Genomic DNA, 13943 nt, shown 5'->3' on the forward strand with positions numbered 1-13943 from the left:
CCACATGGGACTACCTGGGACTGTGTCCCAGCTCTGCTTCCGATCCAGCTTCTTACTGATGGGCACCCTGGGAGGCAGCAGATGATTGGTCAAGTACTTGGGTCTCTGAGACCCATGTGGGAGACCAATGGGGTTCCTAGCTCCTGGCTTTGTCCTTGCCCAGCCCTGGCTGTTGTGGGAATTTGGGAACTTAACAAGCAAGATCTCTCCTCTCTCTGCCTTCCCAATAAATAAAAATAAACTGTATTAAAAAAACTATCTGGGGACTAGCACTGTGGAGTAGTGGGTAAAGCCATGGCATCCAATGCCACCATCTCATATGAGTGCTGGCTCATGTCTCAGCTGCTCCATCTCTGATCCAGCTCCCTGCTAATGGCCTGGGAAATGCAGCAGAAGATGGCCCAAGTGTTTGGGCCCCTGCACCCATGTGGGCGACCCTCACAAAGCTCCTGGTTTCAGCCTGGCCCAGCCCTGGCTGTGGCAGTGATCTGGGGAATCAAACAGTGGATGGAAGATCTCTCTCTGGGGAGTGAATCAATGGATAGAAGCATGTGCTCTCTCTCTCTCTCTCTCTCTCTCTCTCTAACAAAACAAAACTTCTGGAGACACTGCTAAATGTCACCGTGGGAAGGAGGAGATGGAAGCCCCTGGCTAGGACCACCCAGCTGCACACTTGGCTTCAGCAGCACACGCACTAAAACTTGAGTAACAGAGAGGTAAGCTTGGACTCCGTGCCAGGAAGGCACCCAAACTTGTGAAGTCTTACTTATTCTTTATGGACGGGGGAGGGGATAAGGCAGGGGAGGCAGGCGAATGACCTCCAGGGCAGGTAGATGACGGGACTGACAGAGCTCCCGACCACAACTGCCTCTCCCCGACCCCTCACCTTCAGAGACACGTCGGCCAGGATATGGTGGGGCAGCTGTGAGTACATGAGGCCCAGGCCCACGATGGCTTCCAGCTCGCCCAAGTCGGCCGCGTGCTCCAGATGGAAGACAGCTGACTCGCGGTCCCACTCCTCGTCCCTGTCGCAGAATCGCCCGCCCTCGTGGTAGCGCACCATGGCCAGATGGACCTGCCACACAGACTATGCTGTTGGCCTGGCTGTCAGGGAGGCCAACGCAGCCCCAAGAGCCGCCCAACCCACCTTCGGGAAGAAGCAATTAGCAGAGGAGAGGCGTGGGCAGGGGGGCTCCAGCTGAGTGCCGAGGGCTCTGAAGTGGGCGGCACCATTACCTTTCCCAAAACAGACTTCCCGATTTTCTTTTCCAGGTCCAGAGCGTTGAGCCTTTGCACTTCCAGGGCCACCGCCGAAGGCCTCGGCAGGTGGAGGCGGGAGGGGTTGAGTAGATTCCACTTCTCCACGCAGACCTGCGGGAGGAGATGGGACAGGGTGGAGCTGACGGGTCAGAGAGGTGCGGTGCCCGGGGTGGATGTGCCCACAAGGCTGCTGGGGGCCCCTTTACTACACAGGAGCGCAGCCGGCAACAGAGAGGTGAGCAAACCCTTACAGCATTGGATGCTATGAATTCTCATCATCCAAATTCCATCAGCTCCCGGGGGGTTAAGAGATCGCAGCAACGGGATGCATGGTTAGCAGCAGCGGCTACCGCAGCTCAAACAAACATCAGCCCTGTTCATCCAACTGGGTTTAGTTAACGGGGTTTGACTCTCCACCACTTGCTTTGCCTGTTCCCCACACATAGCACCGGGAGAGTCTGGCTTCAGACCTCTTGGCCGATCCCCTCTGAGAATCCCCATAATGCCTTGGCCAACACTGACAAGTGGACTCAGAAGACAGGCCGAGAAAACACATTATTTCTCCCAGCCAAACACAGCCTGTCCAGAGTCCAGCAGCTGTGTGTACACACCTGGACACTACACATCCGACCGCACACAGGGCAGCCTGCACAAGACAGCGAGCAGCCCAGAGTGCCCACGGTGGGGCTGCTGAGCAATGCTGCTCTGCCTTGTGCCCAGAACTCCCTGGCCCAACTGAGAACCAGCACACGGGGAACCATCAGTGTTCTGGGAGGAAGGAGCCAGACCCACTGGGGTGGTCAGGGAAGGTTCTGGAGGAGGTGCCACTGGAGTCCAGGCCTGGAGAGCAGGTACACCCAGGAGGAGGAACACCCAGAGGGGAGACTTGTGGGTGGGAGACTTGCCTGGCAAGGGCTCACAGGTGGGAGGTTTCCAAGTGCATTTGTCAGCTAGAGAAGAACATGTAGAGTCCAGACTTGCTCAATGAGAATCATAATCTGAGATGCTGGTTAGACACAGGCTGAGCATCCCTAATCTGAAAATCCAAACCCTGAACTGTTTCACGATTTAAAGCTACTCAAGTTCCAACATGATGCTACAAGTGGAAAATTCCACAGCTGACTTCACGGGTTGAATGGCACTCAAGATGCAGGTGCAGTGAACATACTGTATAAAATTACTTTCAGCATATGCATAAAGGGACTTCAAAAAGTTCATGAACGGGTGGGCATTATAGCTCAGTGAGTTAAGCTGCCACCTGGGAAGCCTCCATCCCACATGCATCCCATATCAGAGTCCCTGGGATCAAGCCTCAGCTCCACTTCCCATGCAAATTCCCAGGACTGTGCACCCTGGGAAGCAGCAGATGATGGCTCAAAAACTTGGGCTTCCGCTATCCATGTGGGAGACCAAGAGGAGTGCTGGCTCCTGGCCTCAGCCTGGCTCAGCCACGGATGTTATGGGCATCTGGGCAGTGAACCAGCCAACAGAAGATTCTCTCTCTTCCCTCCTATCCCTCCCTCCCCCTCTGTTGCTCTGCCTTTCAAATAAATAAATAAACTTTTGTTTAAAAAAAAAAAGGAAATAGAATTAAAAGCTAAGTTTAGGGTCCGGCACTGTGGCATAACGGGAAAAGCTGCTGCCTGCAGTGCTGGCATCCCATATGGGTGCTGGTTTGAGACCCGGCTGCTCCACTTCTGATCCAGCTCTCTGCTATGGCCTGGGAAAGCAGTAGAGGATAGTCCAAGTCTCTGGGCCCCTGCCCCCACGTAGGAGATCCAGAAGTAGCTCCTGGCCCCTGGCTTCAGATCTGCATAGCTCCAGCCATTGGAGCCAACTGGGGAGTGAACCAGTGGATGGAAGACCTCTCCCTCTCCCTCTTTCTCTCTCCCTGATTCTCCTTCTCTCTGTGTAACTCTGACTTTCAAATAAATAAATATTTTTTTTTAAAAAGCTAAGTTTAGGGGCTGATATTGTGGCATAGCAGATAAAGCCTGCAATGCTGGCATCCCATATGGGTGCCGGTTTGAGTCACGGCTGCTCCACTTCTGATCCAGTTCCCTGCTAATGTGCCTAGGAAAGCAATAGAAGATGGCCCAAGTCCTTATGCCCCTGCACCCATGTGGGAGACCTGGAAGAAGCTCCCTGCTTCAGACCAGCCCAGTTCCTGCTGTTGCAGCTATGTAGGGAGTGAACCAGCCCATGGAAGATCTCTGTCTCTCCCTCTCTCTGTGTAACTCTGCCTTTCAAATAAATAAATGTCTTTAAAAAACAAAGCTAACTTTATTCTGGTGTAAAAAGTCATGAAATCCATGCATAGGTTTTGCAATTCTAGAAATTCTGCATGAATTTTGGGAAGTCCCCTCATGTAAGGTGTACATGAAACACAAATGGACTTCTTGTTTAAACCGTGGTCCCATCCCCAAGATTTCTCATGACGTTTATGCTACTATCCCAAAATCTGAAACACGAGGCCAGCGCCGTGTCTCAGTAGGCTAATCCTCCTCCTTGCGGTGCTGGCACACCGGGTTCTAGTCCCGGTCGGGGCACCGATCCTGTCCCGGTTGCCCCTCTTCCAGGCCAGCTCTCTGCTGTGGCCAGGGAGTGCAGTGGAGGATGGCCCAAGTGCTTGGGCCCTGTGCCCACATGGGAGACCAGGAGAAGCACCTGGCTCTTGCCATCGGATCAGCGCGGTGCGCCGGCCGCAGCGCACCTACCACGGCGGCCATTGGAGGGTGAACCAACGGCAAAAAGGAAGACCTTTCTCTCTGTCTCTCTCTCTCACTACCCACTCTGCCTGTCAAAAAAAAAAAAAAATCTGAAACACGAAACACTTCTGGTCCGTCCCAAGCATTGTGGATAAGGGACACTCCCCCTGCACCAGCTGGGTAGCGTGCAGTCACAGCAGACCAGTTTGCATACACACAGACTAAGGATGACAACGGCTCGTCTTCATCAGTGGTCGAGAGATGTGACTGACGCAGGAAGGAGGCTCCAGGGCTCGCACTTCAGCAAGTGAGCTGCAGTGGGGGTCACCCCCCCTCTCCAGAACAGGGGGCCTGGGTCTTCTCTAAGCCTCCACCCCCACCATGACCCCAACATCCTGTCCAGGACAGGCCTCGGGAAGAAGCTGCCCAGGAGATTTGCTCCTTGGCGCAATCTTCCTTTTGGCTGTGCAGGAGGCAGGTATGGAGGGAGGAACAGGAGCAGAAGGCGGAGGAGGAGGAGGCGACGAGGGCGATGCGGGGGGCATTACCCGTCCGGAGCTGCCCAGGCTGTCTTCGTCAGACTCGCACCTCCGGTTCCCATTAGAGTGGCCCTGGATGGAAGCAGAGACGGAGTGATCCAAACGGGGACCTTCCTCCCGTGGACTGGAGCAGCACGCTCACGTGACCTTCTGCCTTCTCAGGGAACCGCCCCGGCCCTCCCCACGTGAGGCTGGGGCCTTGTCTGCCAAGCAGAAGGGGTGTTGGGTCACAGGCACGAGGGCAGCAATGGGGCCGCCCCAGCCTTCCTGTCCCTCGCCCTGTGTCAACAGAGGGAACTGACTCACGGGCACAGGATCTGGGCACACAGCCACCGGGGAAGTGGTGCCAGGCCCTTCCTCCAGTGCACGCTCCCCCACATGTGTTTACCCAGTCATCGGGCTGAGACCAGAGGCCGCCCTGCAAGATTGGCTTTGGTGTGCAGGCTTGACTCTGGCACGTGGTAAAACCTCTAACTGGCCATGGGGCTTATCCTCACCAGGACACTGCTGGGAGCAGACAGAGCCAGCCCTCCCACCTACATCAGTGCCAGGCCAGCCTATAACCCCACGTGCTCTGCCCTGCAACCAAAGGCTGCAGACCCACTGGAAGATCTGTCTGCCACTTTGAACCTTGTATCTGAGCCCCTTCCTTGTCCCTGGCTGGTCCAATTATCCTGCTTTATCTCCTACCCCCGTTTACTACTGCTTGGGATAATCTTGTTGACTAACTCACTCATTGTGTTCTCAAGACCAACTCAACGTACCCCACTCCGGCTTCTTATTCTCCTGGGAGAAAAAATGAGGCCGTAAGGGACTCTGGCTTCATTTTCGGGGTGGGGGGTCCTTACATGTTCCCGGGGCTCGGGGTCATCCAGTTCACTTCGCTTCTCACTGGGGTATCCACTGTCCCCACTGTTCTCAGAGTCCTGTGGAGAGAAGACGATCCCAGGGTCCCAGCAGTGGCAGTGCTGACATTGGACATCCCAACCGTTTTCTTTCTCTCCTTGCCCCATCACCTCACTGGACATCCTCTTCCTCCTTTCCCTGGCTGGTTGGAGGAGCGGGAGCAGGATAAAGTAGTGGCAAAGAGCTGGGGCTCTGGAGCCAGAATCCCTAGGCTCAGACCCTGGCATTGCAATGTGCTAGCTGTGACCATGCACAGTTGCTAGGCCTCTCTGAGCCTCAGTTCTTTAGCTACAGGGACTCGAGACAGCAGCTACATCAAAGTGCTATGAGGATGAAATGAATTTTCACCCTGTCTGTGGAGTGTAGCTTAAAATGAGCTTGTGCTGGGCCTGGTGTGGTGGTGCAGTGGGATAAACTGCCACCTGAATGCCGGGCTGGTATCCCATATGAATGCTAGTTCAAGTCCCAGCTGCTCCACTTCTGACCCAGTCCCCTGCTAGTGCACCTGGGAAAACAGCAGAAGATGGTCCAAGTGCTTGTGCCCCTGCACCCATGAGGAAGACCTGGATGGAGTTCCAGGCTCCTGGCTTTTGCCTAGCCCAGCCTTGGGCATTGCAGCCATTTGGGGAGTAAACCAGTAGATGGAAGATCTCTCCCTTTCTCAGTCTCTCCTCTTCTCTATACAACTCTGGCTTCCAAAAAGATAAAAGAGCTTGGCCTTTGAACAAGTGAGACATTTCTATTGGAGTCTACAAAGTCATCTGAATTTTTCATTTGATGCCATAATAGATGCTATGTGAATGCAAAGATGATGCCTTCTGTCCCTGAGTCAACCTGAGGCCACAGGAGATGAACTGTGTATGCAACCTGAGAGCATCGTGGCCGACTGAGCTACATGTTCCATGTCTGTGACCCAGCCCAGGGGCCCCACGGCTCAACAGTCCACACACGAGTGGTCAAAGCCAAGCCAGACAGAGCCTGGCATTCACCATGAAGCCCCTCTCTCCCTTGACCATCTCTGGGAGCTGCAGTGGACCCCAGCCTGCCAAGAAACGAAGCTCTATCTTGGGCTAAAGGTGGGAGTCGTCTGCATCCCCCCTACCAGCACCACCCTGTGCCCTCCTGGCAGGGCCCAGAGCAGACCTGGCTGGGATGAAGCTTCATCCTGGGTTCCCACTGGGAGTGAGCCCCCTCCTCTCACCACCCCCCATCAGGACTGCAGCCTCCCCTGCTCCCTCCTTCTCCACTCACCCGCTGGTTGTCCAGATGCTCTTGCTCTCTGGCTGCCATGTTATCAAGGTCACTGAACACCGGCCAATCTGGGGAGAGAGAAACAGAGACAGTGTGCTGGTTCCACTGCTGGGACACTCACACGAGCAACCTGTGGCTTGAAGCAGATTACACTTGCTACCAAGTCTCTATTTTTTTTTTTTTTTTGGACAGGCAGAGTGGACAGTGAGAGAGAGAGACAGAGAGAAAGGTCTTCCTTTGCCGTTGGTTCACCCTCCAATGACCGCCGCGGTTGGCGCGCTGCAGCCGGCGCACCGCGCTGATCCGATGGCAGGAACCAGGTGCTTCTCCTGGTCTCCCATGGGGTGCAGGGCCCAAGCACTTGGGCCATCCTCCACTGCACTCCCTGGCCATAGCAGAGAGCTCAAGCCTCTATTTTTACTTTTATTTATTAATTTATTTATTTGACAGGCAGAGTTAGACAGTGAGAGAGAGAGAGAGAGAGAGAGAGAGGCAGAGAGAAAGGTCTTCCTTCCGTTGATTCACCCCCCAAATGGCCGCCATGATCGGCGTGCTGCACCGATCCAAAGCCAGGAGCCAGGTGCTTCCTCCTGGTCCCCCATGCGGGTACAGGGCCCAAGCATTTGGGCCATCCTCCACTGCACTCCTGGGCCACAGCAGAGAGCTGGACTGGAAGAGGAGCAACCGGGACAGAACCAGCGCCCCAACTGGGACTAGAACCTGGAGTGCCGGCAGAGGATTAGCCTAGTGAGCCATGGCACCAGCTTTACTTTTGTTTTTTTAATCTGAAAGATATAAACTGAAAGGGAAGGAGAGAGAGAGCTCTCATCCATTGGTTCCTTCCCTAAATGCCTGTGATAGATTGAACGAGGGCTGAAGTTGGGAGTCAGGAACTCCATCCAGATCCCCTATGTGGCTGACAAGAACTCAATTATGTGAGTCATCACCACTGCCTCCCAGGGTCTGCATTAGAAAGAAGCTGAAATCGAGGGCCAGAGCCAGGACTTGAACTCAGGTACTCCAATATGGGACATGGGAATCCTAATCAAGGGTTTAATCTATAGATCAAATGCCTGCCCCTAGCTTTAATTTTTTTTTTTTTTTTTTGACAGGCAGAGTGGGCAGTGAGAGAGAAAGACAGAAAGAAAGGTCTTCCTTTGCCGTTGGTTCATCCTCCAATGGCTGCCGCAGCCGGCGCACTGCAGCCAGCGCACCGCGCTGATCCAAAGGCAGGAGGCAGGTGCCTCTCCTGGTCTCCTATGCGGGTGCAGGGCCCAAGCACTTGGGCCATCCTCCACTGCACTCCCAGGCCACAGCAGAGAGCTGGCCTGGAAGAGGGGCAACTGGGACAGAATCCGGCGCCCTGACCGGGACTAGAACCCGATGTGCCAGCGCTGCTAGGCGGAGGATTAACCTGTTGAGCCATGGCACCGGCCCCCTAGCTTTAATTTTTAAAGAAAGGCACAAAATGGAAGAAGAAAGTTTTTGCACTGGGACCACAGCTCTTCCTGGAGAACTTATTCCAAGTCTGCCACTTGCCAGTCACACGGTCCTGAGCAGGCAGCATCACATCTGTACCTCCTCGGGGCTGTCAGATGCAATTATACTTTTAAAAAATGGGGGGGGGGGGATTATTTGAAAGGCAAAGAGAGAGAGAGAGAGAGAGAGAGAGAGAGATCTTCCATCTACTGGTTCACTCCCCAAATGACTGCAATGCCTGGGACTGGGCCAGGCCTAGGCCAGAAGCCTGGAACTCCATTCAGGTCTCCCACTTGGGTGGCAGGGGCCCATGGACTTGGGCCACCTTCTGCTGCTTTCCCAGGTACATCAGCAGGAAGCTGGGTCAGAAGTGGATGGGCCGGCGCCATGGCTCAACAGGCTAATCCTCCGTCTAGCAGCGCTGGCACACCGGGTTCTAGTCCCGGTCGGGGCGCCGGATTCTGTCCCAGTTGTCCCTCTTCCAGGCCAGCTCTCTGCTGTGGCCAGGGAGTGCAGTGGAGAATGGCCCAAGAGCTTGGGCCCTGCACCCCATGGGAGACCAGGAGAAGCACCTGGCTCCTGCCTTCGGATCAGTGCGGTGCGCCAGCCGCAGTGCGCCGGCCGCGGCGACCATTGGAGGGTGAACCAACGGCAAAGGAAGACCTTTCTCTCTCTGTCTCTCTCTCTCACTGTCCACTCTGCCTGTCAAAAAAAAAAAAAAAAAAAAAAGTGGAGCAGCCAGGACTCAAACCAGTACCCGTGTGGGACGCTGGCATTCACAGGCGGCAGCTTAACCCACTGCACCACAACACCAGCTCCGTGGTGCAGTTATCCTTGTGATGCATTTACCAGCCCGCGTGCCCGGCCCGTGGACAAGATGCAGTTGTGAAGGAAGAAAAACAACTGCATGTTTGGGCCCAAGGAGCAGGCATCAGAGGGCTCCAAATCAACCACCTGCTGCTGGGTGCCCAACCCCTCCCCCACCCCAAGCCCTTTCAAGTCGAATCTGTTTTTATATGGTTTTTGAAAATGCTTTTTACATTTTTTAATATACGTGGAAAATCGCATGTACCCTAAATTTAATGTTAGTGTCTGTAAACAGAGCTTTACTGGGCATGGGACGCCCATTCCTTTAAGTGTTGCCCACGGTTGCTTCTCATGATGCACACGTAAAGCCCCAGGAGATGCCTGCAAAGCTTCACAAATTTACTCTCTGGTGGAGGATGGCCCAAGTCCTTGGGCCCTGCACCCGCATGGGAGACCAGGAGAAGCACCTGGCTCCTGGCTTCGGATCAGTGCAGTGCGCCGGCCGTAGAACGCCAGCCGCAGTGACCATTGGGGAGTGAACCAATGGCAAAAAGGAAGACCTTTCTCTCTGTCTCTCTCTTTCACTGTCCACTCTGTCAAAAAAAAAAAAAAAAGATTGTTGAGGGGCTGGCACTGTGCCATTGTGGGTGAAGTTGCCACATTCCACATAGGCACCCATTCAAGTCTTGGCTGCTCTACTTCTGACTCAGCTCTCTGCTGTGACCTGGGACAGCAGTAGGAGATGGCCCAAGCCCTTAAGCCCCTGCACCCACATGGGAGACCCAGAGGAGGCTCCTGGCTCCTGGCTTTGGATCAGCCCAGCTCTGGCAGTTGCAGCCATTTGGGGATTGATCCAGCAGATGGAAGACCTCCCTGTCTGTCTCTGTCTCTCTGTAACTGCCTTTCTAATCAATCTTAAAAAAAAAAAAAGAAAAGAAAAGATTGTTGAAGGGCTTGTTCCAAAGGCCTTCCAGTGGAGATACCTAACAGGCTTCCTCGTGGGTGTTTGACCTAGTGGGTGAGATGCCTGCATCCCACACTGGACTGCCTGGTTGGTTGGCTTGTTTTTAAAGATTTATTTATTTACTTGAAGTGGGGAGGGAATCTAACTATCTATCTATTTATCTATCTATCTGCTGGTTCACTCCCCAAATGGCCACAAATTCCGGGTCTGTGCCAGGCCAAAGCCAGGAGCTAGGAGTTTCTTCTGGGTCTCCCATGTGGATGGTAGGGGCCCAAGCACTTGGGCCATCTTCCATTGCTTTCCCAGGCACGCTAGCAGGGAGCTGGATTGGAAGCAGAGCAGCAGGAGCATGAACTGATGCCCATATGGGATGCTGGGGTCACAGGCAGCAGTTTAACCCACTGAGCCACAACACTGGCTCCTGGAGTGCTGGGGTTTGATATTGGCTTTGGCTACTGACTCCAGCTTCCTGCTGAGACATACCCTGGGAGACAGCAAAGATAGCTCAGGTAACTGGTGCCTTCCACTCATGTGGGAGACCTAGATGGAATTCCTGGCTCCCACTTTTGGGCCCTGCTGGAAGCCACTGCAAGTATTTGGGGAATGAATCAGCAGATAGGAACTCACGCACGCTCTCTCTGCTTCTCAAATAAACACATAATTTTTAATAAATGAATAAAAGGCTTCTTTAACTTTTGACATGGAAACCGTCCTCTCCTGCTGAGCCTGCTGCTTCATGGGCTTTTCCAGCTGAATAAATGGCCACACCTTCCCTCCGTCCCCCAGGTCCAAGCCCTGGAGTCGGCCCTGCTTTCCTCTTTCCAGCTGACCTACATCCACAGCATCAGCAAACTCTGTCATTTCAAGTTCACAAATAATGACTCCATTTTTATCCTCTGACCTATTGATGTGATGATAATAGATTTCCTGATGCTGAATACCCTCAGATTCCTGAGAAAACCCTATTTGATTTAAAAGGCTATTCTTTTAAGATATTACAAAAATGTTCCAAAATCTAGAACTTTCTGAGTGTCATGTTGGCTCCAGAAGTTTCAGATTTCAGATTAGGGCTGCTCAATCAGTACAGTCTATACAAATATTCTGAAATCCAGAAAAATCTGAAATCTGGGACACTTTTGGTCCCAAACACTTTGGACAAAGATACTTGACCTGCACAAATTACTATGTGTAGTTTCTCTTTGTTAGTAATTCATTTGGAGCTTATGCACTACACTGGGGCCAGTGTAATGGTGTGGCAGGTAACAGCCACCTGTGATGCTCACATCCCATATGGGCACTGGTTCGTGTCCCTACTGCTCCACTTCCAATCCAGTTCCTTTGCTAATGGCCTAGGAAAAGCAGTGGAGGATGGCCCAAGTGTTTGGGTCCCTGCTACCCATGTGGGAGACCCAGATGAAACTCTTGGCTCTGGCCTGGCCCAGCGCTGGCCACTGCACCCATCTTGGGAGTGAACCAGCAGATGGAAAATCTGTCTCTTCCTCTCTAACTCTGACTTTCAAAGTAAGTAAATAATTTCATTTATTAATTAATTTATTTATTTTAAATGTAACTCTTTTTTTAAAAGATTTATTTATTTATTTATTACTTGAGTCAGTTACACAGAGAGAGAAGAGGCAGAGAGAGAGAGAGAGAGAGAGAGAGAGAGACAGAGAGGTCTTCCATCTGATGGTTCACTCCCCAATTGGCCGCAATAGCCGGAACTGTGGAACAGCCAGAACTCCTGAAGCCAGGAGCTTCTTCCGGGTCTCCCACACAGGTGCAGGGGCCCAAGGACTTGGGCCATCTTCCTACTGCTTTCCCAGGCCATAGCAGAGAACTGGATTGGAAGTGGAGCAGCTGGGAGTAGAATTGGCGCCCAAATGGGATGCCAGCGCTTCAGGCCAGGGCGTTAACCCACTGCGCCACAGCGCCGGCCCCGTAAATAATTTTTTTAAAAGAAGAATTTATCCACTATATATATCTCATAATATGCAAAAGTGAGGATGGGATACAGTTTTCTTGGGTTTAGTTTTCTGTGTTTTGTCAAATTTTGGTATAGGGGTTTTGCTAGTTTCATAAAACACACTGAAAAATGTTAACGAGCTTTCTACCACTGGGGTTGGTTTTTATAGCATTTGAATGAATTCTGTCTTAGGAGTGAACTCAGAGAACTGACCTGTTAGACCACCTGGCCCATGAGCCTTTTTGGTTAGCATGACTGATACTCTTTTTTTTTTTTTTTTTTAAGATTTTTATTTATTTATTTGAGAGGTAGAGTTACAGACAGTGAGAGGGAGAGACAGAGAGAAAGGTCTTCCTTCCATTGGCTCACTCCCCAAATGGCCGCAACGGCCAGAGCTATGACGATCCGAAGCCAGGAACCAGGTGCTTCTTCCTGGTCTCCCATGTGGGTACAGGGGCTCAAGCCAGAGAGCTGGATGGGAAGAGGGGCAGCTGGGACTAGAACTGGCACCCATATGGGATGCCGGTACTACAGGAGGAGGATTAACCTACTATGCCACGGCACCGGCCCCAGCATGAATGATATTCTAACACAAATGAGAGCCAGTTTATCTCTGTTCTATCTGGTACATGCACCTTCCACTAACAGCGACAGCGACAGGGCCCACGCCATCACTCACGGAGGTGGTCCAGCTTCTGGCTGTGTGGTGTGGCTGAAGACGGGGAGGAAGGGAGAGAGTCGAAGGTCACGTCGCTCATGTTCTCATCTCCAGAGTTCTCTGACAGGCGAAGGAGCAGGGGGGGCCGGCTCCCAGACAGGGTCCTTACTCGGGGGCTCCCACATTTTTCCTCTGTGCCCCTCAAGATGGTCTTGGCTGATTGCTGGGGACAGTAACAGGGATACTAATGTCACATAGGAACCCCCCTCTAACCCTGAAGCCCTTTCAGCCACAGCTCCCATACCTGCCTGTTTTGGGGCTAACAGAAAATCTAAAAAAACATTAGAGGAGGACTAACCCCAAGGCTTCCAAGAAGAGGTGGGTGGGATGGAGCTCAAAGAGCTTGAGAGCCTGCATTCCCTGACACACGGACCACACTCTGCAGCTCTGAGCTGGAGAGTGCATGCCATTAAATGTTCAGATTCCCAAGCTGGTCTCTGCCAACACTGTCTAGTATCTGGCCCATGTAGTGGAGGCAGACTGGGCTCACGCTGGATCCAGCACGGGGCCCAGAGAGGTCTAAGTCCAGTCATTCATCATCACATCACCCACAAACACAACACGCACCTCCTCTTACTGTCTCCACCTGCCTGTCCTCCACACTCTGGTCACACACAGCCCGACCCCAAGCAGACACCAGCTCTATGGTGGGGAAACTCGGGAGGGCTCTACACACTGTCTGATGGACAGGTCAGGGCACGGATGGAACTGATCTCTTTCCCTTAAGTACTGCAGGTCCTGGACTGTCACACAGGGAAGCAGGGCTTGCCGCTCAGGCAACACAAGGCACCCCCGGTCTGAGGGGCTCCATACCAGGTACCCACCAGCAGCTTGGTGTTCTGATTTATTGCATCCTGCTCCCGTGGCGAGAGGTCGAACGGAGCAAGGCCCATGCTCTTGCAAATCCGGTTGCAGGCGTGAGAGTAGAAGAAGAGTGCCATTCCCCGGACACCTGAAGGCAGACAGGGGTGTGTGTAGCATTTGTTTGGCTTAGCGACAGGGGAGGGCGGCAAAGCCAGGCTCCATTAACCTGGCTGGAGAAGGCATAAAGCGTACTGAACAAGGGGTCAGCGCTGTGACGCAGCGTGTGTAAGGCCGCTGTCTGCAGTGCCGGCATCCCATATGAGTGGTGGTTTGAGTCCCCGCTGCTCTGCTTTTTTTTTTTTTAAACAGGCAGAGTGGTCAGTGAGAGAGAGAGACAGAGAGAAAGGTCTTCCTTTACCGTTGGTTCACCCTCCAATGGCTGCTGCAGCCAGCGCACCACGCTGATCTGAAGCCAGGAGCCAGGTGCTTTTCCTGGTCTCCCATGGGGTGCAGGGCCCAAGTTGGGCCATCCTCCACTGCCTCC

The 13943-nt window shown here is 53.1% G+C and overlaps 1 protein-coding gene across 1 annotated transcript in view; it reads right to left on the reverse strand.

The window, feature by feature from the left end:
- EEF2K (eukaryotic elongation factor 2 kinase) overlaps positions 1-13943 on the reverse strand; it is a 66621-nt gene that overhangs the window by 8787 nt on the left and 43891 nt on the right. Inside the window, exons 9-15 of the mRNA XM_062180635.1 lie at positions 13420-13547; positions 12557-12758; positions 6665-6732; positions 5356-5433; positions 4517-4579; positions 1237-1371; positions 887-1075 (exon numbers count right to left, since the gene is read on the reverse strand). Of these exons, the coding sequence (XP_062036619.1) occupies positions 887-1075; positions 1237-1371; positions 4517-4579; positions 5356-5433; positions 6665-6732; positions 12557-12758; positions 13420-13547 (863 nt within the window). The remainder of the gene's footprint in view (positions 1-886; positions 1076-1236; positions 1372-4516; positions 4580-5355; positions 5434-6664; positions 6733-12556; positions 12759-13419; positions 13548-13943) is intronic.

The sequence above is a fragment of the Lepus europaeus genome, chromosome 21 (genome assembly GCF_033115175.1).
Source record: "Lepus europaeus isolate LE1 chromosome 21, mLepTim1.pri, whole genome shotgun sequence".
Lineage (NCBI taxonomy): Eukaryota > Metazoa > Chordata > Mammalia > Lagomorpha > Leporidae > Lepus > Lepus europaeus.